General features: G+C 38.1%; 2 protein-coding genes across 4 annotated transcripts; one reads left to right on the top strand and one right to left on the bottom strand.

The window, feature by feature from the left end:
* Nucleotides 1-82: 82 nt before the first annotated feature.
* syt19 (synaptotagmin XIX) lies at nucleotides 83-11,847 on the top strand. 3 transcript variants are annotated; one of them, XM_088079752.1, is made up of 10 exons: nucleotides 83-1,513; nucleotides 2,541-2,590; nucleotides 3,572-3,794; nucleotides 3,901-3,968; nucleotides 5,917-6,036; nucleotides 6,640-6,825; nucleotides 8,288-8,437; nucleotides 8,589-8,708; nucleotides 9,591-9,702; nucleotides 10,363-11,847. In XM_088079752.1, the coding sequence occupies exons 3-10, from the start codon at nucleotides 3,605-3,607 to the stop codon at nucleotides 10,668-10,670; spliced, it is 1,254 nt and encodes a 417-aa protein (XP_087935878.1). In that variant the 5' UTR covers nucleotides 83-1,513; nucleotides 2,541-2,590; nucleotides 3,572-3,604; the 3' UTR covers nucleotides 10,671-11,847. The 3 variants fall into 3 exon arrangements, with proteins under 3 accessions (XP_087935878.1, XP_042351471.2, XP_087935877.1); XM_042495537.2 differs by lacking the exon at nucleotides 83-1,513 and adding an exon at nucleotides 1,520-2,211 and having other exon boundaries at nucleotides 10,363-11,846; XM_088079751.1 differs by lacking the exon at nucleotides 83-1,513 and adding an exon at nucleotides 1,520-2,211 and having other exon boundaries at nucleotides 2,526-2,590; nucleotides 10,363-11,846.
* A 2,525-nt stretch (nucleotides 11,848-14,372) lies between these two features.
* On the bottom strand, nucleotides 14,373-26,035 carry LOC121949773 (myosin heavy chain, fast skeletal muscle-like). The gene is made up of 41 exons (XM_088079750.1): nucleotides 25,950-26,035; nucleotides 25,797-25,830; nucleotides 24,517-24,738; nucleotides 24,292-24,435; nucleotides 24,037-24,193; nucleotides 23,910-23,937; nucleotides 23,717-23,816; nucleotides 23,512-23,604; nucleotides 23,357-23,420; nucleotides 23,179-23,277; nucleotides 22,984-23,087; nucleotides 22,735-22,873; nucleotides 22,516-22,634; nucleotides 22,108-22,257; nucleotides 21,838-22,008; nucleotides 21,451-21,751; nucleotides 21,254-21,318; nucleotides 21,078-21,165; nucleotides 20,821-20,938; nucleotides 20,614-20,737; nucleotides 20,315-20,451; nucleotides 19,976-20,231; nucleotides 19,649-19,891; nucleotides 19,388-19,564; nucleotides 19,166-19,311; nucleotides 18,952-19,042; nucleotides 18,459-18,848; nucleotides 18,224-18,350; nucleotides 18,018-18,136; nucleotides 17,744-17,940; nucleotides 17,125-17,308; nucleotides 16,847-17,012; nucleotides 16,612-16,736; nucleotides 16,191-16,499; nucleotides 15,904-16,107; nucleotides 15,668-15,793; nucleotides 15,400-15,570; nucleotides 15,206-15,310; nucleotides 15,024-15,119; nucleotides 14,630-14,761; nucleotides 14,373-14,476 (listed from the first exon to the last, which is right to left on the bottom strand). The coding sequence occupies exons 3-41, from the start codon at nucleotides 24,721-24,723 to the stop codon at nucleotides 14,456-14,458; spliced, it is 5,793 nt and encodes a 1,930-aa protein (XP_087935876.1). The 5' UTR covers nucleotides 24,724-24,738; nucleotides 25,797-25,830; nucleotides 25,950-26,035; the 3' UTR covers nucleotides 14,373-14,455.
* Between the last annotated feature and the right edge of the window lie 1,255 nt (nucleotides 26,036-27,290).

Here is a 27,290-nt window from a genome sequence, read left to right as displayed (position 1 = left end):
GGTGTGTGTGTGTGTGTGTGTGTGTGTGTGTGTGTGTGTGTGTGTGTGTGTGTGTGTGTGTTTGAAAACTTCTTTTTCTCTTTATCTCTTATATAAAAACGGTGTTTTAAATGCTATTTTGAGGTTGTTACTGTTTAGAGCTTTTTAGCAGCAATAACTTAAACGTGGCAACAGCATTTTTGTTTTTGTTTGTCTTTTGTTTTCTGAACCTGAAAATGTGTTTTGCCATTTTAGGGACCTTATTTGTTGAGTTATTAAGATTCATAAGAATTATATCTTTATATTATATTTATGCATTTATAAGTGAGCTTATTAATGAAAATGTGACGTGAGAGAGCGTTTAATAACTGTTATACCAAATGTTTTTTTTTCAGTTGTTTTTTGTGTTTAATCTGTAAGTTTACAGGATTTGAATTTCAATCCTTATTAATGTATCCACCCTCCGTTCCTGGTATATAAAATACTGTGGTGTGCACAAACAAACAAGCAAGCAAGTCACTACAAGAATTAAAATTTACTTTTTCTTTTTCCATCATTTTTGATGATGAAAGCAGTATTGAAATATCCCTTATGATATATATGTATGTATACATTGCAAATGTATTTGTTTTGCACGTTTTGCAGTTTACTGTCTCTATATTTTATATGTTAAAAAAAGTGGTAGCCACTGATGGTAACCAAAAGACCAAAAACTTGCCAGTGGCTTTGATTATTGTCCAGCCCTGTGAGATAATATGTTTTCAGCTGTGTAGCTGCTTTTGTCATGAACTGTGAGATTATTAGAAGATGCTGCGACACAGTCTCACAGAAAAACCCGTGGAATGGACACATGGGCATGAAATGTGTTTCAGTTTCGTACTGGCATCACAAAAATAATGCCATTACAGTTTAGTTTATTACAAACAGTTGCGGTTTTTATTGTGAAATAGTCACAGTTTGGTTAGGTTTAGGGAACAAAAATACTAAAGATAGTGGTTTCGGCTAAATTGGGCGTAAGTGACGCATATTTGCACACATAGTGACAGGAAGTACCTAAATATAATACTTGTTGTAGTTGTGTAAAGTTATGTAAGTCCTGGTTGAAAGTCATTTTTTGTTTGACCCCCATACACTTTACACTGGCATTGCTTTCATGTTGCCGGCATGTATTTTAACACAATGCATTAAGAGCTGTGTCCATTTCTTATATTTCTTTAAAAATCACATACTGCTATGAGAATGGGCAGCTAAAAGAGATTTATTTTCTCACAGTTTTTAAGGAGATCATGTCAAACAGGGAAGTTAAGTCAAAATGTTTTTCTTCCTCATTCTTGGAAAGGCGAGCTTAGTCTGTAACGTTACCTGACCGTATCTTTGCCTTCCAGCAGGGTGACTTGACATGTTTTTATTGTTAAAGACCTATTTTTAGGTGAATTTTCTGTTTCCCCTTGTGTGTCTGTCTTTCAACAGGCAGTCCTGCAAAATAAAAGGTGACGAGTCTGCGAGATAATGACAACAATGAAAAGCTTATAAGGTAAATGCCATGTAAAGTCATTGTCCTGTCTTGCCTGGTGGCACTCGAGCTGTTAAAGTTGTGAGAGAGTCGAGTGTGTCTTATCACCGTCCTTTTACTGCACCTGTAGCTCCAGCTGGTTTGGGTACAGCTGGATGATAAAACAGAGGTAAAGTTGAATGTTTCAAACCTCCTAACAGTTTGTGATCGGATTATTACTTTAAAGTGCTTTAGAAATGCTGACCTTGGCACATAGTGGAGAAACATGCAAACATGCAGAACACATTTTGGGAAGCAGACCTGTAGAGGGATTTTGAAGAAAAGGAGACCTGTATATCAGGTCATGTTAAGCTCCCTAAAATGTCATTTAAATCTAAGCAAACCAGTTTGCCCAGAGAGGTGTGCAGGAAGTCATGTGCTGGGTGTGTGTATGTATGTGTGTGTGCGTGTGTGTGCGTACGTGTATGTGTGTGTGTGTGCGTACGTGTATGTGTGTGTGTGTGTGTGTGTGTGAATGTGGACAGTAAGAGGAGAGAGAGAGAGTTTGCCTCGAGAGTCCAAACCAGGAGGAACAGTTATATGATACGTTGTTGCTTTGAATTTCTCAGTCTAACTACTTATTTTGTTTCTGTGGACGAGCTCTGCATGGATTTACAGCACAAGAAGAAACTTGCATTTCTGAGGGAAAAACATGCCTTGAGTTTTATCACTTGCTACAGGTAATTGTGTCTGCATGTTACTGAAGTCCTGACTTTGTCTTTGACTTTCACCAGTCTTTAAAAAAAAAAAAGAGAGAATTGTCACTATTGTAGCTGCTTTGTTGAAAGGGGGTTATGCAAACTTTCTTTGTTTAAATACAAATACTACTCTCAACTTTTTTAGGTTTTTCCTTGCAAGGTTCATCTTGTTTTGCATGCAATGTGAGCAGGACAAGTGCTATTTGACTAAATTGATAGGAGATAATCATGTTTTTCTGACTACGCCACGGCTGAACCAGTTTTCTTTACCTCAAAGATTAATCCAACTATTGAAGTATGTTCATTTTCAGGAGTGTGGACATTTTGACCTGATCACCTGGGCTCTTTTCTAGGAAAACAGGTATGTAATTGTATCATTTTTGTAGCTGTAATCAAATAAAAAAAAAAATAAAATAATAACAATATATGAAGGTAGTAGAAATGGAAATAACCTACACACACACTCTCTCTCTCTCTCTCTCTCACACACACACACACACACACACACACACACACACACACACACACACACACATATATATATATATATATATATATATATATATATATGTATATATTGTCAGAAGCAGAACTGACATAAATATGCAAGTTGATCCACTGACTGACTTACCTCAAACTCAGGTCAATCCAGGACTCATTTAGTGCTGTTTGGCCTGCAGGCCTAAAAACACAGGTTTTACCATTAACATAAAAAATGGTTCAAACGGTGACAGTTTTTGGCGTGAGAAAGCATGAACAACACCAGGATCCTGAAACTGAAGCAAACTGAATATATTCATCATTTCTTTTATTATCTACACCTGTGCTTTTCATATCTTGAGATTTTGAAATTATTTGAAGACTTTGGCTGTGATCTTGATCCATTTTTACCAGAGTGCCCCAAATGTCTCTGTCCAAACAGTATCTTCAAATATGTTTTATTGTTACTATCTATCCGTTTTACATCTCTCATCTCCTGGAAAATTTTGCCAAATGACAGGAGGCCAGGGGGCAGTGAGAAAAGTCTCACATTTCTAGGACATTTCTAGGACTTTAGGACATTAGGGATTTAGCTAGGACCTCTGTCTGGGGGTGTGAGTAATCCTCCATTTGGCACTTTTCTTGATAAACAAGCTCCATTTTTATGCTGTTTTATGCACTCTTAAGTATTCTTAAAGTACAAAAACTAATTCTCAGTGTGAATCACTATTTTTATTGTGAATTTGAAATTGTTGAGGGGGCCACCCGACACGCTATCGAGGGCCAGATTTGGCCTGTGGGCTGTAAATTGAGTATAAATGATTTACAATATGTTCCCCTCACATTGTTTGTTGCACTGCAGAGGCATGTGTAAGCCACATGGAGTTGGAGAGTCATGGTCACGCTGATGGACCATCAGGGGCTGCAGTCGGCCGCTGGAGAGCTGAGTATGCCGTTCTCAGACACGGTCAAGTACTGCATCCTGGGCATCTCGGTCACTCTCCTCCTGTTGGCGCTGGGCATCTTGGTGTGGCAGGCTTTCAGATGCTGCACAAAGACAAACACATACACCTTGCAAGATACCTGTGAGTAAATTACGATACCAAACAGTACAACATATGTTGCTGACGCTTGGTGACTGACCAAGAGAGTAATTACCAAATGCAAACTTGTGTCTAATTTCTTTTGTAGTGAACAATGATCTTCTGTACGAAAAGTCAAGACTAGCAGGAAATCACTTAGGAGCTCCAAGTACTAGGGTAAGAGGAAATGCAATAAAGAGGTGTGGAAAGAACAAAACTTTTCATTTAAACTTATTTTCTTATGACCATATGTCAAATGATCTATGGCCATATTGTATCAGGTGTCCCAGAGTTAAAAGCAGCACCTGGACTGTTCAACATAAAGGTAGATTTATTAGTCATTATTAAGGAAAGTTTAAAAACCAAAATTATAATTTGTTCTTAATCCTGCTACATCTTTGGAGTTGGGAGGATGAGCTGATTAAAATATTGCTTCTGATGGCATCATACAGTTCTTGCAGTGCATTGCAGAGTAAAAACTGAAGCATAGCCACAGTTTGCGACCTTTGAGGAAGCTGCAGGGCGCCCCAGGATGTGTGTTTCAGTGAGGTGGATTTGAACTGTGAAAACTGACTTATGAAAACATTTTACATTCAGTTTCAAGCCAATGCAATTAATTACACTATCTGCAGGTACTAGTCTCTTTACATGCATGACTAGTTTGTTTTTGAGATGCGGATTTGAAATGCGATTGGTTTGTCTAAATGTTTTGACTGTACAAGGAGGCGGTGTAAGGTTATAATTGCTTTGAAAAAGAATTATGGACAGAAAAACAAACTATGTAAAAAAAAAAACCCAACTATATATGGTAAATAAGATCTGTAGGGACACAAAATCAAGAAAGTCTTCTTGGAAAATGTAGATTTACTTAGGGTGTGATCTGCCAGTTCATTATTTTAAATAAGTACAACATGACTTCAGACACTAAGACATTTTGATATGACCTGTTCATAGAGATGAAAAAAAGTCAGTCAGCCTCTTGCAGAGTCTTAAGAAAACCTTTAGTGTACATTTCTCTCCTGACTTGGATGTGTTTAGCAGCATTATTCATATTTCTGTGAGAGGAGTCAGGTTGGGTGAGGTTTCTCTGTTGATTTTATGCTCCACTACACGTGAACTGTGTTTGAGAAGTCATTTTTTATTTGGACAGCCTTCTGTTTCCCTTCCTATCACCTGATCTGACTTGTGTTAGTAAAGCCGTACTGAGAGTAGAAACAGTTTGTAGCTTGTACAGCGTTTGGACAGGATTAAAGTTGAATTTAGGGACAAAGTAGAGTTGGCTGATAAAGTGGGACAAGGACTGCACTGCCATCAGGTCGGGGTTAATTTCAAAATTATAGGAGCACTTATTAGGGTTTGTACAGTCACAAAAAAAACTTGGAAAAGTCCTGGAATAACAATTCCCACACCTGAATAGGTTTTGGAAAACTAAATATACCCTGAACTTTTTTATAAAAATCATGACATTTTCTTTCACAAACCTGTATAATAACACACAATGTGTTTAACAACTATCATAATCAAAAGTTTCTGGCTGTGATAAATAGTGTAATTTTTAGTGATTTTTAAAGAAAAATGTCTTCCTTTTAAAGGCATAAAAAGGCTTTTTTTTCTTTAAAAATTGCCAAGAAATTCTTTTTTTTAAAAAGAAAACAGAGCATGTTTTTTGATGGTCATTTTGTGAATGTATCATCTTTAAAATTTGCCTTAAAGTCCTTGAAAAATCATGTAAAAGTCATGGAAATTTATTAGTAAAATGTGTATGACTTTTCAACCTTGGTTTGGTATAACCAAAATCTACAGCCTTACAAATCAAACATCTTTGACATAGTGAGAATTGAATCATAAATTTCTCAAATATTTTATTAGTTTCTACTTTTTAATTTCATTTTATTTGTAAAATATTACACTATATTATTCCTGTTATTTTGTTCAGACCCAGTAATGTGTGGAGATGCTTCAAGTAGGCAACATTGCCTGTGTACATAAAGATTAACTTAACAAAAAAAGAGTTGGGACTTGTCACAAGTCAAATAAAATCTGCAGGTGCGGTACTGTAGTTGTTATTAGAAAAAGAAAGAAGAAAGAGAGATAGAAACGGCCTGTATGTCTTCGTGATCCCCAGGTGGAGGACGTCAGCACAGAGGTCCGCAGGCTGAGTCACTGTCTGTGTCAGGCTTCAGCGCCCTCCTCAGGATCCAGCCAGACGGACGGCGACATAGGGGAGCCAGCCAGCATCAAAAAGGTAGCGTTACATGACTTTAAAATCCTGTCATTATTTGACAATTATTAATTAATAATTTTTGTTTGTCTTTTTATTATCTTTATCTAATGGTGTGTGCTCCTCTCATCTTCTAAAACCCATTCAGGGTTCCCTTATCAATCAATCAATCAATCAACCAATAAATCAGACTTTATTTATATAGCACTTTTAATACAAGCAAAACTGTAACACAAAGTGCTTTATACAATAAAACCAAAACCAAAAAAAAAATGTTTAAAATAATAACAATAACAACAATAATAATGATAATAATAGTATAGCTGGATTAGGCGGTCTGCATGTGCTCCTAGTTGCCGCGCTGGCCTCCCTCTGTGTTTACGGATAGACATTGTTTGTCCCTTATGGGGGAAGGGGTGTTGCAAAACAGGTCGGGCATTTTAAAAAATGTAAACATTGAGGGAGGATTTGACTTTAATTTTGGCTTTGGTTGGGGACATACAACTTAAAAAGGTACTATTTCATATTTACTTTAGAGAGAATACACAGTGCATTTCACATTTTCAAACAATATCAACAGCATCATTATGTGCTTGGTGTCTTCTCTAACACCTCGTCTTTTACCAGGTGGATGGATCTCTACGTTTCTCCGTTTATTATGACCAGCTGCAGTCCCAGCTGGTGGTCACCATCCTGCAGGTGGAGGGACTTCTGGAGGACAGCCAGACACGCAGCTTCCAGCCATTTGTGAAGCTCAGACTCATGTGGGCAGGTTCAGACGGAGCTGAAGTGGAGGACAACACGGATGATGAGGTAGTTTTGCCCTTATTAGTTAACACACAGGCTATAATATGTCACTGACTGAGTCAATCAAGTGTCAGCCACAGAAATGACAGCATCTTATTTTGGGAAATATACCACTATTCTTTTCTCCTTTTATGCTTTTGTAAAAAAAAAAAAAAAAAAAAATTGTCAGCACTGAGTACATTTACATAATGTGTTAAAAAAAGTAGAATTATTGTGTTATTTTGACCAAAACTGGACTTTTAAAACACATATAATGATATGGCAGCTCAGTCGGACTTTAATTGGACAAGATGTTAAGCACGACCTGCTAGTCCCCGAGCCATCCTCCCTCAGTGGTAGAGATAGGGACTGTTTGTTAATAGGGTCAGGCATTAAAAAAAGAAAAAAAAGTAAGCACAGAAGAGAGACCTGTGTTATTAATTTTGTCTTAGGTGAGGAAAATACAACGTGAAAATGTAGTATTTTATATTTATTTTAAATAGAAAAGTCACACCCCAGTCACCTCCCTCCTCTGAAAAATAATTAAAAACTCCCACAACACCGGCACTAAAGCGACGTGATGTAGTGCTGTGGACGGAGCCGCTGTGCCACCTAAAAATATCAATATCATAGACTGTATAAATGATATAGGTTTATTGCAACTAGCTGAAAGTGGACATAGCTCCACCTGCCATGGTGGAGTCGGACATATTTCCGTCAATAAATCAGTTCTCCCCCAGTTCCTGTATACTGGGACAGTTAAATGGCCTAATCGAGCAATAACAGTAGCTCAACTAAACTGTGCATGTAAACGTACTGAGTGTCCTTCAGATTCGAAGCCTTGGAGCAGTGTCTCTGTACTGTGTAAAAGCGTGTTATAAACCACATGCTTAAACTATGGAACAGCCTTAATGTGGAGCTAAAGCAATGTCCAGACATAAACCAGTTTAAAATATAACATTTTATAATATATCATATAATTTTATAATTATATAATTTTAAATTTTATATAATATAAATAAATGTATAAAAACATGATTTTCACGAGATGCAGGGATGAAAAAGAGGTTTGACAATCACTAGGTGTTTACAGGGTTACTGTTTATTTAGTATTTATTTTTTCCTAGTTTATCTTTCTCTTTTTCTGTGAATAATAGTGAAAAATTGTAGACATTTGATTTTGAGTGTGTGGGTGTATGTATATATTTAATCAATTGTAGTATAAGTTTAAATTAATGAGGAAGCTGGTTAGTTAAAATTCAGTGATTTATGGAGAAGGTGAGATTAAATAATTTTTTTGTTCTTCTCACTCCTTTTTGAATATGTAAACCAAGTCATCATTTCTTTTGCTTTATGTTTTTCACTGTCTGTAAAAGATATAATTTTTTTGTCTGTCTGCTTTTGTTTAATAGTTTCTCTATTTCCTTTTTTTCCATTTTCAAAATAAATCAAATCAAAATCAAAAATCGAACTGCTGTGACTCTCTCAGAGCGAAGGGACGGCGCCTGTCCTGTGGACGGTGCTGCAGGAGTGGCGGACTCGCGTTGTGAAAGGCAGCTTTAACCCTTTGTATGGAGACCAGTTCAGCTGTATTCTGCAAGATGATAAAGAGCTTCATCACATCAATCTGCGGATGGAGGTCCTGTAGTAAAACACACCCATTTCTCACATTCAGTATCTGTCAAATCATAGGAAATTATTCTGTCAGTTGAAAAAAAGGATCTAAATAGAGGGGAAGGAGTGTTTACTTCTGGAAGTAAACTGTGTGTCTGTCGTGTGTCTGTGTGCAGGTGAGGGACTTTGATAAATTCTCGCGGCACACAGTGTTAGGAGAGGTGAGGGTTCCTCTAGGGCAGCTCAACATCTCCTACCCTCTGGAGCTACAAGAAGATCTGAGGATGCCCCAGAAGGTACAGTAAGACGTCATGCTTATTGCCTCACATGCTGCCTCACATGCTCCTGTCCAGCCAAAAATCTCACATACCCCCTGCAGTACTCCAGAGTACCACTAGGGGTGCCCCTGCCCCCATTTAAGAACCACTGGTGTCAAGTATGTTTACATGATTATAAAAGTAAACGAGTTAATAAACTGTTATGCTCCCAGTCTGTTTTTGTTTTCCAAACGTATTATTTGTTTAGAAGAATTAGAATTAGATTATTATAATTTAACTCTTGAACATACAGAACATAATTTTAAAATATTGAGGGAAAGAGTTTAAGGGAAAGACATTACACTATAATAATATAATAATTATTATTATATTGTTATTTAAATAAGTGATGAGGCATTTGCAGAATAGAGGGAAGACAACTTGATTCTTAGAGTAGAAAAAGTACCAAACAGAATAGTAAAATTACCATTATGTTAAGTATTTGTGTACCTGCTCGTGGGGAACATTTCTTTTTGGGATTGAGTCTTGATTTATTTATTTCCTTTTTTATTTTATTTATATATTTATTTTTTTAAAAATTTGGGGTTAATTGTTATATATATGATTATTCCTTTTACACTCATTTTTTGCTTGAAAATGTCATTATTAAGTAATAATCGAAGATTGATTTCTTAAATTTTCAGTAAATCCCACCTTCACCCCTGAGTTACAAAAGAAAGGACTCTGTGAATGAACTCTATCTTTTGAATTACAAGCATACTGTAGCAATTAATTTTATTACTTGCTGCTTACTATTATTTCACATATAAATACACACATATTACCTGTTGAATGCTGTTATTTATGGTGCTAAGAAACATATTTTGTGCTTAAATGTTATTCCTCCCTCTCTCTGGACAGGATCTCGTGGGAGAGGTGCTTCTGTCTTTAAAGTTTCTTCCCACCTCTCAGAGGCTTGAGGTTGGATTGCTAAAGGTCAGAACGGTCGGCCCAGAAATACGTTCAGATGCAGGTAAATAACAAACACCTCTATCACCTGATAATGTGTAAATTTCCTTAAAATGTAAAAACGACAAAAAAAAAGAAGAAAAAAAAAGTAATAATAACCAATAATGTAATAACTTGAACAATAATGTAATAAAATGTCCTGACTCACTTTGTGAAATATTTGTTTTTAGGTAAGTGCAAATTGTGTTACATTTTTAGGCATTACAACTTTTTCAGTAAATTATTACATTATTGGATGCTACAAAAACCTTTATAATCTGTTGAAAAATTGTCCCACTATAACAATAACCCAACATAATGTGTGTTTTTTTCATGTTTACCTTTTCCTCTCTTCTGTTTCATTGCATAATTATTTCTGTCCTCATCTGCCTGTCCCCTCTTATTTCTACTTTTATTATAGTCTATATATATATATATATACTTTTATTATAGCCTTTAGATATATATATATATATATATACTTTTATTATAGCCTTTAGATATATATCCACTTAAGGGTTTTCTGGGATTCCCCTGCATGTTGCCTTTCCTTAAAATATATAATATTGTAGTTTTTAATATGTACTAAATAAATCAAATTACAAAAGCAAAGTTACAAACATTCAACTGTCATATAAATATACATCACATACAGATCCCAATTTGCCTGTTTTGTGTTGTACAGCCTTGTACGCCAGAATCAGTGTGCAGTGCAACCAGTGCAAGCTGAGGTACCAAAAAACCTCTGCGGTGGCCCGCTGTCTGGTTACCATCTTCAATGAGGTCCTCATGTTCTCCCTGCCAGAGTTTCCTCTGGAGCGGTGTAAAATACTGGTTTATGTGTATGAGACTCACACGACAAGAAAATCAGCCAAACAACTGATCGGACAGTTGACTGTGGGGAAGGAGATGAGTTCAGAAGACGAGCACTGGAGCTTAATGATGCGCTCAGTCCGCCAGCCAATAGCAAAGTGGCATGGCCTGCTGATCTGACATGAATCCCATAAATACTCTCCTGCACTTCCTAGATGTTGGTACCTGGTTTTACGTCCCTGAAAGCGGCGGAGCATGATTATCCGGCTGTAGCCGAATCTGCAGCTGCTGAGCTGCAGGCCAAACATGGACTCCTGTGCTTGATGACACTAGTGGTAGTTACTCAGTCTACTTGTGTCTCTTATCCAACTTTTTAGAGCTCTTAAGATCTAATACTTGCCTTTTTTCTGATGATTGGTTTAGTTTTGCACTCATTTGTTGCTGTTGTTTGTGTTACTGTTATAGTTATCTTTAAGACGTGCTGCCCTTTAGTGCATGTTGTAAAACTCAGATAATTCTGCATTATTAAATCTTTGTATTGCAAGTCTGAATGTTCCAAAAAACAAACAAACAAACAAACAAACAAAAAAAACAAAAACAAAAATAAACTGTAAATAAATAATAACTTATGGCTTTTGTTTAAGAGAAACCAAAACATATGAAATAATAAATAAATATTCCCAAGGATAGGCAAAACAAAACATACTATTCATGTAATAAGTGGTCAACTTGTAATAATAATAATAATTATTATAGATTTTATTTATAATGCACTTTACATTTAGCAAAATCTCAAAGTGCCACAGACACGGTATAGGGACAGTAGAATAAAAACATTAAAAAACAAGGCAAAAACTAAGAGCAGATATAAAACAAATTTAAAATTTAAAAAAAAAAAAACAAAAAAAAACAGTGCATAAGATTAGGCAAAAGAGAGAAGCAAACATGAAATAAAAAGCTTACAGTTCTGGTTCTGGTGGAGAAGCGGTGAACAACCAGCACCAGCATGCTCTCCCCACAACTTGTATTTATTTATTGTTAGAAATGCTCTGCTCACACTTACAGTTAAACTTGCAACACCTAATTTTAATTGTTAGTTTTAGGCTGAAAGGTGTTTTTGTCTTTTGAGACTCATCACTGGCTGTACTAAAGCGATTTCCTGCATTGATTTCATATCAGGCCTCTGACACCATCTGCTGGTTTGAAAATTCATTTTGTGAAATACATTTGCTTTTATCCTGTGAGCAGTCAGTAACTGAATCAGGATTGGAAGTGATGGTAAATAATATTTTTTTTTTTTTTTTTTATAATTTCACAATATGGATCTTTTCTTGTTACCGAATTTGTGATAATAAATAATAAATGTAATAAAACAATACATTTCCATTTCAAGATAATCCAAATGTTTAAAATCTGAATTGAACTGTCAATAATTCCAGGATTGCTTAATTACAGAAACACTTTTCTATTTATTGGAAGTTTTTACCACAGTGGGATAAAAAAGGATTTTATTACTAATAGCAGTTAGTATTATTATTATTATTATTATTATTATTATTATTATTATTATTATTATTATTATTATTTCTACACTAAATTTAATGATGACATTTTTCAGCATTTTTTTTTAAGACACCATTATTTCAGACCCTCAGCAGGCTGTTACAGTACTGCAGAGGTCTGTATTTCGGTAGTGCGTGATGGTAAGGACACACTCAACTACTCAACTAGAAATGTTAAATTTGTAACTACTATTAATGTCAGCATCATGTTGTTTATTTCGACCTTTTTTTTCTTTTAAATTTTAATTATTTTAGAATGTGTAAGCCTACGTAATTATTTTTCTATCACTATTTTAACGTTAGCTAGTTAGCTACACTGAGTTAGTAGCTAGAAAGCTAGGTTAAGTAAATGGCTAAATAGCAATGTTAAGTTCATAACTATTATTAATGTCTGTATCATGTTGTTTGTTTCGACCTTTTTTTTTTTAAAAGCTTTTATTTTAATCATTTTAGAAATAGTTTTCCTACCTGATTATTTTTACATTACTTTCATTTTAGCTAGCTAGCTACTAGCTCGACCTTGCGAACTAGCTAAAATGAAAAGCTAGCAGGCTAGATAGCTAGCTAGGCTAAGTTAGTTGCTGGCTAGCTACTAAAAACGTCTCTATATGTGGGACAAGAGACCATGAAAGGGACAAAAGATAGAAATGCTGCACTGCTCCAGTGGTGTTTTACTACTTGTGAAAGGCACATGAATGCCAGTTTGAAAACACATGAAAAGCGCCAACCAGCAGAGAAGACATCCGGTCCTTTCTTTAATGGTAAGGGTACATTTAAATAAAAACATTACTCTAAACTTTAGGTCAGATGCATTAATCTTATTAATGTCAGTCTCATGTTGCTTATTACGACCTTTTACAAAAGCTTTTATATTTTAGAAAGAGTTATACTACAGAGTTATTTTCTGTTTCTATTTTCATATTAGCTTGTTGGCTACATTAGTTAGTTAGTAGCTAGATAGCTAGGTTAAGTTGATGGCTAGCTAGCTAGGTTAAGTTCGTAGCTAGCTGGTAAAAACTTTGTATTGTCATAATTTATTTATTTTCTTATTTATTTATTTCCATGGTGCTATTTTGATGTGGCAGGAGGCTTCAGACATGCGCTGTCAGAAGAGTGACACTCAGATTTGTCATGATGGTGGAGAAGATTTAAAAAATCCAAGTGGACCAACCGAGTTCACCAACTGGCACTGCCTGGGTATGATGTCCGACTTACAGCTAGCAGTTATGACCAACTCAAAGTTATGACTAGTGCACCAGTTAGACTTGAGGCTTGTATTTGTAGAGCCTTGGTTTAACTTTCTAACTTTTTGCCAGAAAGGTGAAAGGAGGATGGCAGCATGACTTTTGCATTACATTAAAAGGATAGTTGTGGATTTTAATCCACTGTAGCCATGGTTTTGTGTAAACAAAATAAATACAGAAATACAGCATCAACATACAGAAAGAAAAGTTCTGATCCATATATACATAAAGTTAGAGTCAAATTGAGTTAAAATGATTGACATTTTAACTTATTGAATCACAGCTTCTCCATGTACATAACTGGAATAAGTTCATACCACCATTTTCATGGTTTGTGCATGGTAGGATTACTGTCTTTGAGGAGTGTTTTTGCTAGTACCATGCCCATCATCAGGGTTGTTTGAATGTGGGACGGGAGAATATAATTAAAGTCCTCAGAGCATTCAAAGAGAGAGTGAGGGAAAGAGGGATTTCACATTTGCTGTGAGCCATGGCTGTGAATCAGGTTGTGATTGAAGGCAGGTGTGTCTGGGTGTGCCTCTTCACTCTGTTGGTTAGTGCTGCAAGCACTGGTGGCTCTCATGCTGTACTTGCTCCTTGTCTGTGCAGGTATGGTGTGGATGTGAGTGATTATTGTAATTATTGTAATTGTTATTATTGTAAGTGAAAGACAGTTTTAGGCCCAGCAGAATGAACGGTTCAGTTTCACTTTTAATGCGCCTGACGTTCTGCTGCGCGTCTCTGCCGCTGCTGCGCTACAAATAAATCAACAGTGTTTTAATATGGCTCTTAATTAACAGTCCAGCTCCATTGAGACTATGGCGGGACAAATTAGACTATGGCGGTATGGCAGTATGGGAAACACTGGTGGGGCTTAAGGGCGGACGGTCTGTATGCACTATAAAATTGCATCGTTGATTGGAGAAAACAATGGAATTCGTGTTTTATCTTCCTGGGTGCAGAGTATATATATTGGAAACACCGCTTCTCATACAAATTGTATTTCTGGAAAGCCAATTTCCCAGTCTAATAATCAGCTCGTGGGGGAAACAATACAATAAAAAGAGTAGGCAGTGTAAGTGGAACAAAGAAACATTTATTTGATAGCATATTTCACATCATATTATATGATTAGAAACAGCTGATCAGGTAGTGTGCTTCACTCAGCTGCCTCTTTTCCCTAAAAAAAAAAACACACACACACACACAAAAAAATGGGTTCAGGTTCATTCATCTCAAACTTAACTGAAAGTGACTTTCTGTGGGAAATGCTTTTAAAATATGATTTAGGTTGAATTTGATTTGGTCTTGATAAATGGAATTCTATATTTACCTTTCCAGAGTCACGGCTCTTAGCTCTCAGTTTGTTGACCTGGGACTCTGCGATGTCAGCACGCTCCTCAGCCTCCTCCAGCTCATGCTGGATCTTCCTGCACTTGGACAGATGAGCATTGGCCTGCTCCTCCTGAAATACAGTACACATTATTTTAAGGTAAAGCGAAGGTAATGTGAAATTAAAATGCTTTTGGTCATTATTATGTGTGCAAAAATAATTAATTAATTTAGTTTAGTTTCCAATGCCTAAAACATGATGGATTATAATACTCAAGTATTATAGAGAATAATTGATGCTATGCCTGTACTATTGCTTTGATGTATTTTATTTTTATTTCAACAAGTAGGCATAATCTGTGGATCAGTAGTGAAAATAAATGTTTTGGCCTTACCGCTTCCTCAGCCTGCCTCTTGTAGGCCTTCACCTTCAGCTGCAACTTGTCAACCAGATCCTGCAACCTAGCAACGTTTTTCTTGTCCTCTTCAGTCTGTGATGGAAGGTAAATTGGCATCCTGAATCGTATTAAAAACTAGATATGTTTTTCGTTTATATTAACTTGCAAAGTGACTGTACCTGATAGGTGAGCTCCTTCACTCTCCTCTCATATTTACGAACACCCTTAACAGCATCTCCTCCACGTCTCTGCTCAGCTTCAACCTCTGCCTCCAGCTCACGTACCTTCAAGAAGGAAAATGAATTGAACATTTAGAATCAACATTTTCTTAATTTTTTTTTTAACAGTGCAGATGTCAACATGACTTTCTCACCCTAGACTCAAGTTTCTGGAGCTGCTTCTTGCCACCCTTCATGGCCAGATTCTCTGCCTCATCCAGGCGGTGCTGCAGGTCCTTAACAGTGACCTCCAAGTTCTTCTTCATCCTCTCCAGGTGAGCGCTAGTATCCTGCTCCTTCTTCAGCTCCTCAGCCATCATAGCAGCCTAGAGGAGATAGCATAAAATGTTAATTAGAAATGTGCTGAAAAAGCAAAGGAAAACATATAACAAAGGAGTAAGAATGACTGAAATTTAAACCTACATCAGTGATGGCCTTCTTGGCCTTATCCTCTGCGTTCCTTGATTCCTGAAGAGTGTCATCCACTTCACCCTGAACCTGGATCAGGTCAGCCTCAAGCTTCTTCTTGGTGTTCAGAAGGCTTGTGTTCTGGAAAAGAAATGATTGAAACATGTAAGTAATCACATGCCTCATTTTTACGTTATTTAAAAATGTCATTAGAATTTTGAATTATTGAATAAATGATTGGGTTTGTTCACCTGAGAGTGCAGAAGTCCAACACGCTCGCTGGCGTCCACCAGCTCCTGCTCAGCAACTTTGCGGCTTCTCTCTGTCTGTTCCAGAGCAGCTCTAAGTTCCTCAATTTCAGCGATCATGAGACCGTTCCTGCGTTCTACCATAGCAGCTTGTTCCTTGAAGTCATCCTGGGCTCTGACGGCATCATCGAGGTGCAGTTGTGCATCCTAGAAAAAACAAAAATCAGGAAAGCTTAAAAAAAAGTATTTGTACTGACCATAGTCTGTGCAACAACTCTGTCTTACAATACCTTGAGCTGTGCCTGCACATTCCTCAGCTGCTTCTGGGACTCAGCAGCCTGGCGATTGGAGTGGCTCAGCTGAATCTCCATCTCATTCAGGTCTCCCTCCATCTTCTTCTTGATTCTCAGGGCATCATTCCTGCTTCTGACCTCAGAATCCAGAGTGCTCTGCATGGAGTCAATCACCCTCTGGCTGTTCCTCTTGATCTGCTCCATCTCCTCATCTTTCTCTGCCAGCTTCCTGTCCACCTCACCCTTAATCTGGTTGAGCTCAAGCTGGACACGCAGGATCTTAGACTCCTCATGTTCCAGAGTTCCCTGATCATATCAAAGAATGAAATGTTAATGTGTTACTTCAAACCTTTTACAGTATATTTGTCCATGATTTGTATTTTTTGTTTTCAAAAGTTCTCCTCAGAAAAAAATGTACCTCAGCCTCTTCAAGAGCTGTCTGGATCTCAGCCTTCTCTGTCTCCACCTGCTTCTTAGACTTCTCCAGCTCGTGGATGCTCTTTCCAGTCTCACCAATCTGTTCAGTCAGATCTGAGATCTCCTCTGTAGAGAGATACATGTGTTTCTTATTAAGCCTTAAAAAATATTAACAGTGTATTGTAGGATATGAACATGTTGAATACAATGTAATTGCTATATAAGGTAGAACTTACGCTGCAGGTTCTTGTTTTCACGCTTCATGGTCTCCAGCTGATCCAGAGCTTCCTCATAAGAGTTCTTCATCTTGAACAGCTCAGTGCTGAGAGAACGAGCCTCCTTCTGAGCTCCCTCAAGCTCTGCCTGACCCTCCTCGAACTTCTGTTTCCACTCTGCCAATACCTGAACAACACAGTGAATACAGTTCAGTTAGCTATTTAGCAATATGAAGACAATTAAATGTATCGTATTTCAGTGTTTGTATGGCTTGGCTAGACAAAGTAAACAATGCTACCTTGTCAAAGTTCCTCTGCTTCTTGTCCAGGTTGGCAGCCAGCCCATTGGCCCTCTCCACATCAATCATGAGGTCCTCCACCTCGCTCTGGAGCCTCTGTTTGGTCTTCTCAAGAGAAGCACACTTGGAATTCACTGCCTCAATCTGCTCCTCAGCCTCCTGAAGGCGCTGGGCCAGCTTCTTCCTGTTCAAAGATTTTTCTTTCAGTAATAAGATACCTGAAGTCTCAGTAACAGAAATCTGCATAGTGAGTTCTTAAAACATTATGTAACAGATAGCTGAATCCATTCTTCACAACAACAGAAATCCTTTTTGAATGGATCCTCCCTGTGTAACACTGGTTGGAAAACAGGGCGCCGCAATGTACGACTAGTGTGGTCTTATATTTGAACCTTTATGGTAATAACATGTTTTATATGAAGATTTATATGAAAATACGAAAGCAGAGCTGGAAAATGTCTGCAAGAACAGACTCTTTTAATTTTTGTTGTTGTTTTTTAAAGTAATTTGTTAAATCTATTTAATGTAAGTATTGATACCAGTGATGCAGTTGTAAGTTGAGGTATGCTAAAAATTTGCACCTCTGAGCTGGCCATTAGATTGTTTGAATGTTACTCACTTGGCTTCCTCAAGTTCCTCAGTGCGCTGGATAGCATCAGTTTCATACTTGGACCTCCACTGAGCCACCTCACTGTTGGCCTTGGACATACCACGCTGCAGCTCAGCCTTGGCCTCCTGCTCCTCCTCAAACTGCTCCCTCAGCAGGTCACAGTCATGACGGGCTGATTGCAATCCATGGGCAAGAGCATTCTTGGCCTGGTGTAAGATATAATATTGAGGTTATAAAATTCCTAAATCCCAATTTAGTAATACAAATGCACACAGTCTCTTACCTTAACCTCCTCTTCAACATGTCTCTTCAGCTCCTCAATCTGCTGTGTGAAGGCCTGTTTGCCTCTGGTCAGCTGGGAGACAAGAGCTTCTTTCTCCTCAAGTTGACGGCTGAACTCACCTTGTAAGAAATATGTCATGATACATTAGTTTGTGTTATGTTTCTGAATAATACACAGCAGATCAATTGGTGATAATCTGTATATACCATTTTCTGTCAGGAGACGGGCTTTCTGTGCGCTTGCGTCATTGATTTGACGAACATTTTCATCATTCTTGGTCTTCAGTTCGCTAAGTTGGTCCTCAAGAGTGCGGCACATCTTTTCAAGATTTCCCTAACGAGGAAGAAGCGAGATGAGATCAGTGATAAGATGGTATTTATAATATTACCTTATTTAGTATAGCAATTTGGGTATTAAAATAGCACTTAAAATATTATGTACCTTTGCTTTAGCAACATTCTCCATGTTGCTGGAGAGGTCATCAATCTCCATCTTGTATTCACTCTTTTCCTTCTCAAGCTTCTGCTTGACACGCTGGAGATTGTCGATCTGCTCTCCCAGCTCAGCAACGCTGTCAGCCTGCTTCTTGCGAAGAGCAGCAGCAGTGGCTTCATGCTGCAGAGTGGACTCCTCAAGGTCACGACGGAGCTTCTGGAACTCAGCTTCACGCTTCTTGTTCATCTCAATCTGAGCAGCGGTGGCACCACCAGCCTCCTCCAGCCTCTCGCTGATCTCCTCAAGTTCCCTGGAGAGGTCAGCTCTCTGCTTCTCAACCTTGGCACGAGCAGCACGCTCAGCCTCAATCTCCTCCTCCAGTTCCTCAATACGGGCCTGTTGAATTAAGGTGTGATGTCTTTCAGTAAACTTTTACTTTGAATACACAAAAAGGGCATTTGAACTAATCATTATTTTTTTATGTCACAGAATTTGTCACCTGAAGCTCCTTAATCTTCTTCTGGAGCTGAGCACCCATTGACTGCTCATCTTCAATCTTGCTAAGGAGCTGACTGATTTCAAAGTCCTTCCTGTAAGAATAATAGATGAGAACACATAGAGTTTAGGTATTTGACCACATTAATGAATGGTTAGATCATAATAAAAGAAAGAAAGAAACAAACAATGAACAAAACAAAACAAAACAACTTTACTTTTTAATTTTCTCATCAGACTGCTGCTTGTCATTCTCAAGATCCATGATGGATTCCTGGGCCAGTTTCAGATCACCCTCAAGCTTCCTCTTGGCTCTCTCAAGGTCCATGCGCAGTTTCTTCTCTTGCTCCAGAGAACCCTCAAGCTGAGGAATAATATGATTATTAAAATCATATTCAGGAAAAATTGCCTTTCCATTTGAAGTGACTTTGTAAACTTACATCATCCACTTGCTGCTCAAGCTTGGTCTTGGCCTTGGTCAGAGTGTTGACTTTGTCCTCCTCGGCCTGCAGGTCATCAAGAGTCTGCTGATGAGCCTCCTGAAGGGCTTTCTTTTCCTTGGTCAGCTTGGCAATGCTCTCATCCTGAGAGGCCATCTCCTCAGTCAGGTTCTTCACCTAAGTGTGCAAGAAAGATCTTGTCATTAAATTGTAATCATTATAATCTTACTTGACTTGCTGGACAGAGTTTTATTTACAAACCTTGTTCTCAGTGGCATGTTTCTCTTTCTCCACTTTGGCCAAGGTAAGCTCCAGGTCATCAATGTCCTTCTTGAGCTCAGAGCATTCATCCTCCAGCTTTCTCTTCTTGGCAGTAAGCTCAGCATTGATTTCCTCTTCATCCTCCAGTCTCTCATTTGTCTCTTTGAGTTTGGCCTCCAGCTGGATCTTACTCTTGATAAGTCCCTCGCATCTCTCCTCAGCATCTGACAGATTCTCTGCTTCCTAGTTAATTTTATGAAGATACATTTTAGCATATCATCACTTAAAAACTCCAAAAAACACAACTGTCTGTCGATGTATACATACAGATGCTACTTGAAGCTGCAGATCATTCTTCTCCTGCAGAAGGGACACCATTTTCTCCTCCAGTTCCTTCTTCTTGGCCAGGGCAGCAGCCAAGTCACTTGTCATCTTCTCATAGTTCTCCTTCATGTTTTGCAGTTCCTTCTCAGTTTCAGCACTCTTCAGCAGAGGCTTGATCTTGTAGTACACCTTCATCCATGGCCAGTGTTTCACATTCATGAATGAGCGGACATTGTACTGAATGGTATAAATGGCTTCCCTGCAGAGAATAAGAGGCTGTTATGGACAATGTTGTTTAGAATTTTTCATACCATCTTTCAGAATGAGTTGTTTTTCACATGCCTCCTTTCCATCATCTTGACAAACTCCTTTCTCATGACGTAACCACGGCACAAAGCCTGAGTCATGGTGACCAGAGTAGCCAGTTTTTCATCTCTCATCTCCTCTAGGACACCCAGCAGACCGGCCTTAAAGAACACCTGAACCAAGAAAAATTGGAAATGATTGCAGGATATAGTCATGTAGTGAATACTTCACACCCTGTAAAACAGCAAGAACAACAAAAAATCATCAACAACAAAAATCCTCTATCAGGTTCTAAGGCAAAGGTGTTCTCTGGGGGGGGGGGGCAATGTGCTTACCTTGGTGTGTCCGAATTTATACTCATCGTGGTTAACATCAATTGACCCAAGCAGCTTCTCTGAAGCCTTCTTGTTGTCAATGAACTGGCCCTCAGGAATGACGCTTGCATTCAGCACCTTGTACCTTTTATGAGAGAGTCAATGGTAATTGTGAGCATTTTCTTTTAATAATCTACATCAAAACTCGTTTAAAATAATAATTGATACCTCTGCTTGAAGTCACCATAGAGGATTCTGCTGGGGAAACCTTTTCTGCAGATTCTGATACCCTCCAGCACACCGTTACACCTGAGCTGGTGGATGACCAGGAAGTTCTCCATCAGACCTGACAAAAAAAGAAATTTCTCAGTTTTTTTTTTTTAACGAAATAATCTCTTTGTTGATGAACACAAAATTAAGTAAACCACACTAACTAAACCAAACAAATCCTTAAAGACTCAATGGAGGTTATGTTCTCCATTTACCTGGAGTCTTTGACTCATTAGGAATCAGGCAGCGCACAAAGTGAGGATGGGTGCTCCTCAAGTTAGTCATCAGTTTGCCCAAGTTCTCCTGTAGATCCAGAATGATTAGTGTTATCTGGAGTGTAGTTGAGTTTTAACTGAGATATGGAAGATACATTTACAATGTTAAACCTTACCCTAAACTGTGAGGACACAGTCTGCATAGAACCACCCTTCTTCTTGCCTCCCTTCTTGCCAGCCTCTGTTGATAATTTTAAACATGATTTGTTAGAATGTGTCATAAAATTTACATTAACACGTAGTATGTTTAGTTAAAATTATACAGCATGTATAACCTTAAATGCGTATTAGTTTACTGTAGTTAATATCATACCCTCAACAACGGGAGGATACAGAAGAACCAGCAGTTTCACTGAGGATTTCTGGTACAGCTGCACCACAGAGTCATTCAGTGGGTCCTTGTTCTTGTCCAGCCAGCCAATGATGTTATAATCAACGGTGCCGGCATAGTGCACCAGGGAGAAGTGGGCCTCAGCCTTGCCCTTGGCGGGCTTTGGCTTTTCAAATGCTTTGTTTTTGCCAAGATGTTGGTCATACAGCTTGTTCTTGAAGGATGTGTCTGTGGCCTTGGGGAACATGCACTCCTCTTCAAGGATGGAGAAGATGCCCATGGGCTTGAAAGAAGTGGAAAGAAGTAAGTCATCAAGAGATACATTTTGTAAAATTAAGAACAATTACAGTCACAAACTGAAGTGATTACCTTTTCAATCAGCTCAATGCAGGCAGCCAAGTCCATGCCAAAGTCAATGAACTCCCAGATAATACCCTCCTTCTTGTACTCCTCTTGCTCCAGGACGAACATGTGGTGGTTGAAGAACTGTTGCAGCTTCTCATTGGTGAAGTTGATGCACAGCTGCTCCAAGGTGTTGAACTGTGACGGGACAAATAATCAGCATAATGTCTTGCAGGCATCAAGAATAATTGTATCATGACAAGTATTGGCTGCAGAATTTTTGAAAATGACGCTTACATCAAAGATTTCAAAGCCAGCAATGTCCAGGACACCAATGAAGTACTGCCTTGCTTGTTTGGTGTCCAGCATCTGGTTGATACGGATGACCATCCACAAGAACATCCTCTCATAGATGGACTTGGCCAGGGCAGTCACTGAGTTATTCACCTAAACAGTACATAAGGATGTGATTTCATTAAAGTCGATCAGCGGCTTGTAAAAGAATAGAATACTGTTGTCAAGTTATCAAATGTAGAGCTTAATTGCACACTGCATTTGATGTCATAAAAATTAAGAGGAAGTTAGACGAAGTTTTCTCACCACTTTTTTAGAAATATAAATACACATGTACTACATTTTGATTAAAATGATACTAGTATATCTTGCTTACTTGAGGTAAAATAATTCATGATAATTCGTGTTTACCTGAGGAACAGTCTGTCCCTTGGTGACAAACTCATTTCCGACCTTCACTCTGGGATAGCACAGAGCCTTCAGCATGTCAGCAGAGTTCAGACCCAGCAAGTAAGCGACCTTGTCAGCCTCTGAAAATATTTCAGTGATTTCCATCAGAAACCAGTGTGACTAAAACTTTATTACTGTTTTCCACAAGGAATTTACTTTGAGCTGATAACGAATACTCACCCTCTGTGCCATCAGGCTCAGCCTGCTCCTCACGCTGCTTCTGCTTGAACTTCATGTTACCATGGTGGAGCACAGCACCAGTCATTTTGTAGATGCTTGTCTTCTCTTCAGCTGAGAAGCCCAGGATGTCAATGGCATTCTGAGTTCATAAAAAAAGATCACTTCAGAAAATGCATCTAAAAGGGCAGTTTTGATGTTGCAATTGATGCACAAAATATATTCAAATATTTTGAAGGGAGGATCACTGACATCAGTGGCTTCCAGCTCAACTTTGTCATCAATGCTGGCCACGGTGATCTGACCCATGCTGCACATGGGGAAGTCGTAGGGGTTGGTTGTGATGAGTGACAATTCTGGAGATCAAAAAAGAGTGAAAATGTCAATACATTTGTTTCATATGAGGAAGAGTAGGTTTACCTTTGTGTAACAACTCATTTTGCTTACCAATCAGCTCAGGTTTGTGGTTGGTCATCATCTGGTAGAAGATGTGGTAGCCTCTTTCATCAGGAAGCTGGAATGTCACTCTAGACTTCTCCAGCAGATCTACAAATATTGTTCATAAGTCAGAGCCTGGCAAACTCTCATTTGCAGTCGTTTCTTTTCATTAAGTATTATTACTTACATGTCTCAATATCAGCACTAGCCAGTTTGCCAGTTGTGCCGAAATGAATTCTGATGAATTTACCCTGTTTGGAACAAAGGGATTTTTAATGTCTTACCACATTGGCAATCTTTAACGAGACTTTTGTTGTGCATAGAAATTTACCCCATACTTACGAAACGAGAGGAGTTGTCATTCCTCACAGTTTTGGCGTTACCATAGGCCTCCAGCAGGGGATTGGCTGCAATAATCTGATCCTCCAGGGAGCCCTATAGTCCAGATTTAGAATTGCTATCAGAAAATGACTATTTATTCTTTCCCACTGGAAAAATATTGCAAATTTAAAGATCCCAGAATTGTGATTATCATCCAGTGACATACCTTTGAGGTGTCCCTCTTCTTGTCTCCACCAACTGAGATGGTTGCAAAGTACTGGATGACACGCTTAGTGTTCACAGTCTTTCCAGCACCGGATTCTCCACTAGGTATAGACACAGATTTATCAGACATTATTATATAATTGAGATATCTGACTGTTTAACAAAGTCAATAAATGTAGATATTACAAACTTACGTGATCAAAACAGACTGGTTCTCTCTATCTGTTACATAAAAAGAAAAAAGATACTTTCATTGTTTTACCGCAACAAAAAACTCATATACTGATAAACTGTACATTATTATGATTATGAATGACATACCAGTAAGCATAAACTGATAGGCGTTGTCAGAGACGGAAAAGATATGGGGTGGAGCCTCCATACGCTTCTTGCCTCTGTAGGCAGCAACACATTCAGCATCGTACACTGGGAGCCACTTGTAGGGGTTCACAGTGGCACAGAACAACCCGGAGTAGGTCTAAAAGTTATCATAGAGATTCAACCATTAATTTAACGTGTCCTAAAAGTAAAGCCTTTTGCAATAATTATCTATTCTTCTTAGGCTGATAATCTTACGTAGATCATCCATGCTGCATAACGCTCTTTGAGGTTATACAGCACAGAGGCTTCATTGAGATGGGTCATCATGGCCATGTCCTCAATCTTGTCATACTTGGGAGGGTTCATTGGAAAGACGTCATCCTCTTTAACTGTCCTCTCCTGGAACAGAACATTTGTCATAATGAGTGGGTCACCTGGTCACCTTGAACTTCCAGTTGACTCTGACTTCATGATACCAACCTCTTGAGTCTCCAAGATTTTGACAGAGACTTTGCCACCGTCTTTCTTAACGATTGTGCCCTTTACGTACAGCTCCTTGGCATCGCTCACATAGCAGGCACTCTTGGCATCAAAAGGTTTGCTCTGAGCCTCAATTCTCTCCTTTTCTGGCTTACGGAGATAAATGGCAGCTTTGCCATAGACGGCCATCTCTGCGTCCGTACTCATGGTGGCGGCTGATGTCTGCGTAGCAAATCAAACAATGGCAATCTTAGAATGAACAACTATGTGGTACTTCAGGCATGTGTCCGAATAGCCCAGAATCACAGTCCAATCAAATAATTAACATATACCCATCAAACTGATGTCTGTGCATCAATAACTGAGCTCACCATAGCTCTGTCAGTATTATTTTCTCAGAACTGCCATCTTAGAATTTACTTTTAAGTTCATGTAATCAAACAGCATATGAACTTGAACATAATATATAAATTATATAAATTAAACAAACAATACACAAATTAACACACATTGCAAAGAAATGCAAGAAGTTAGAGAAGATACCCCCCAACCCCTCCCAAGGCTCTAGAAAAAAAGAAAATAAAAATAAAAAAACAACTAAAGACTAGGATCTCCTGATTAAAATCGTATGTGCCGAGTAATTTAAAAGCAATATAAAAGTAAACACATCAGTTTATATAAGTTGTGAAACAACCAGATATTCCAATGAAAGGAAAAGCCTTCAGCAAAATCTACAAAGGGGCTCCAGGGTAAAACAATGTCCTTGTGATTTTTGCCTATTTTATACCTTAGCTTTTCCAAAGGTAAAAAACAAAAGCACCTCCGGCAACTACTGCATAAATGACGGTGCTTTGTTTGACTTTCAGTTTAAAAGGATAAGTCTGTGAGCAAGTAATTACGCAAAAGCCACTGCATTTGCTCATCAGCCTGTTAATTTGAGGTTTGAGGGTGGTACGCCAAAGATAGCTATATGAAAATAGGGGGTTATGGTCTGATTACAGATATGGGAGAATACCTCAAAAATATGTCCCCAGTAACTATTGAGGGAGGGTGAACTTAATATTTCATTACAGGTGGGCTTTAGCTTTACTCAAAGTCATTTTCATACTCATTTTTTACTCCGAATAAAATGCTAACCAATATTGTTGAGTTTTATTAAAACGTTTGAATGAATAATGTTGGACATTGAATGAAAGATGAAGATTTTACATATACATATAACACTTGCATCCTAAAGATAAGTAAAACCTTTAAATGGAGTCAGAGAGAAGTTGTCTTACCTGACCCTCTCTATTTCAAAAGTATTCACCAATCCTATAAGAAAAAAAATGTTGTTAGAGTAGGTGTAAAAACAAGACAACAAATGTTTCTGCAAGCATATGTTAAATAAAGAGTACAGTCAAACGGTGTAAAGCTTAAGAGAACAGTTTTACCACAAGCAGGAACTCACAGGTCTTCAGTGCCACACACTGTGTCCACAAGTAGCCTTTATATTGAATCAGATTTTAATGACACAGCACAAGCTAAATATGGTATACCTACCAAATGTGGTAAGCCAGATAGGCAGACATAAAAGACATGTTGTAATCATATCATCTGATGTTTCAGGTTTCAGTTTATATGGCCAGGTCTCGACTTTTGCTTAACTATAACTGTAATCGTTTATTTTAGGCTCTTGTACACCCTATTCATTTTACAGAAGGTATACCAATTTAGAAAGACAGTTGTGTTCTTTTTTCCCCCAAACTGTTTAATTATTTGAAATAAATCATTATAAATATTGTTTAAAATGTAATTATTTGTATGTAAGTTGTGTATAATATTTAATTTATTGAACTGTATGTCAGTCATACAGTTTAAACAATATAGGCATGTCATGACTAAAGTAAAATTTTTCTGTTTTACTTGTAAGTTTGATCTTCAGTTTTGTTTCAGCATGAGGCCATAGCAGTAAACAAGCACAGTAAGTACCAATTAAGTAAAGACACTATCAGTGGGAAAAGAAGATGAACCTGAAGGCTGATTATTCTCTGAAATATTCAGTTAAACATTTCTATTGAACACATAAAAGTCCCTTAACCCCCCCCAGAAAACAGTTTGGTTCATCATGGCAACTGCAGAAAGCACAAAATTTTGCATGAAGCATGAGTTTTGTTTATTGCCCACAGTTGGCTGTATGTTTCAACTGGCTCCAGCATCTCACAGCAGCTGATGCTATGCATGTGTCTCCAAAATTAGACATAGGCGGTACACTTTTACAGACTGTGCTGCAGTTGCTTCATTGAGAGGATCAGTCAGAATTTGATGGTAATTAATGTTCTGTATTCTGCTTCACATCCACACAGGAAGACTGTTATGTACAAATCCCAGGTTTATAGGGTGAAATTGTTTGTAATAAGGCAGCCCTTATGGATGAACTGTTTCATTTCAAAATCCGATATAAGCTCACAACCCACTTGATTCCCCCCCCGACTGTAGATTTCAACAATAATATCAGTCAATATCAGCTCACGAGCTTTGAAGAGGGCGAAATTGCATCTAATTAAAACATGGGTCTCAATGGCGTAAAATAGCACCATTGTAACTGCCTGTGGTAATAAGGTCTTTGGTCTGGTCTTTGTGAATTAGATGGTGCTTGCATTGAGGCTTATTTGCACAGGAAGGGGCAATTTTGCGCCAGATGTTTACATACATGCAAATGGGACAAGCGCAGCCAAGAAGCTATCTGCTTGGCAGTATGATTTGCACGTATTTCACCCTTTGCATGTGCTATG

This window comes from Plectropomus leopardus, chromosome 7 (assembly GCF_026936395.1).
Source record: "Plectropomus leopardus strain MGB_pleo_1.0 chromosome 7, ASM2693639v1, whole genome shotgun sequence".
NCBI classification, from domain to species: domain Eukaryota; kingdom Metazoa; phylum Chordata; class Actinopteri; order Perciformes; family Serranidae; genus Plectropomus; species Plectropomus leopardus.
This window is presented reverse-complemented; position numbering and strand designations above follow the sequence as displayed.

What these genes read in the sequence shown, in the direction of transcription:
- LOC121949773 (XM_088079750.1), bottom strand. Translation starts at nt 24,723, where the DNA reads ATGAGTACGGACGCAGAGATGGCCGTCTATGGCAAAGCTGCCATTTAT. An exon ending in TAGTGCTGATATTGAGACAT is followed by an intron (nt 23,278 to 23,356) that starts GTAAGTAATAAT and finishes CAATATTTGTAG; the next exon opens with ATCTGCTGGAGAAGTCTAGA. An exon ending in ATAAATTCGGACACACCAAG is followed by an intron (nt 20,452 to 20,613) that starts GTAAGCACATTG and finishes TTCTTGGTTCAG; the next exon opens with GTGTTCTTTAAGGCCGGTCT.
- syt19 (XM_088079752.1), top strand. Translation starts at nt 3,605, where the DNA reads ATGGTCACGCTGATGGACCATCAGGGGCTGCAGTCGGCCGCTGGAGAG. An exon ending in AGCCAGCCAGCATCAAAAAG is followed by an intron (nt 6,037 to 6,639) that starts GTAGCGTTACAT and finishes GTCTTTTACCAG; the next exon opens with GTGGATGGATCTCTACGTTT. An exon ending in AGAAATACGTTCAGATGCAG is followed by an intron (nt 9,703 to 10,362) that starts GTAAATAACAAA and finishes TGTGTTGTACAG; the next exon opens with CCTTGTACGCCAGAATCAGT.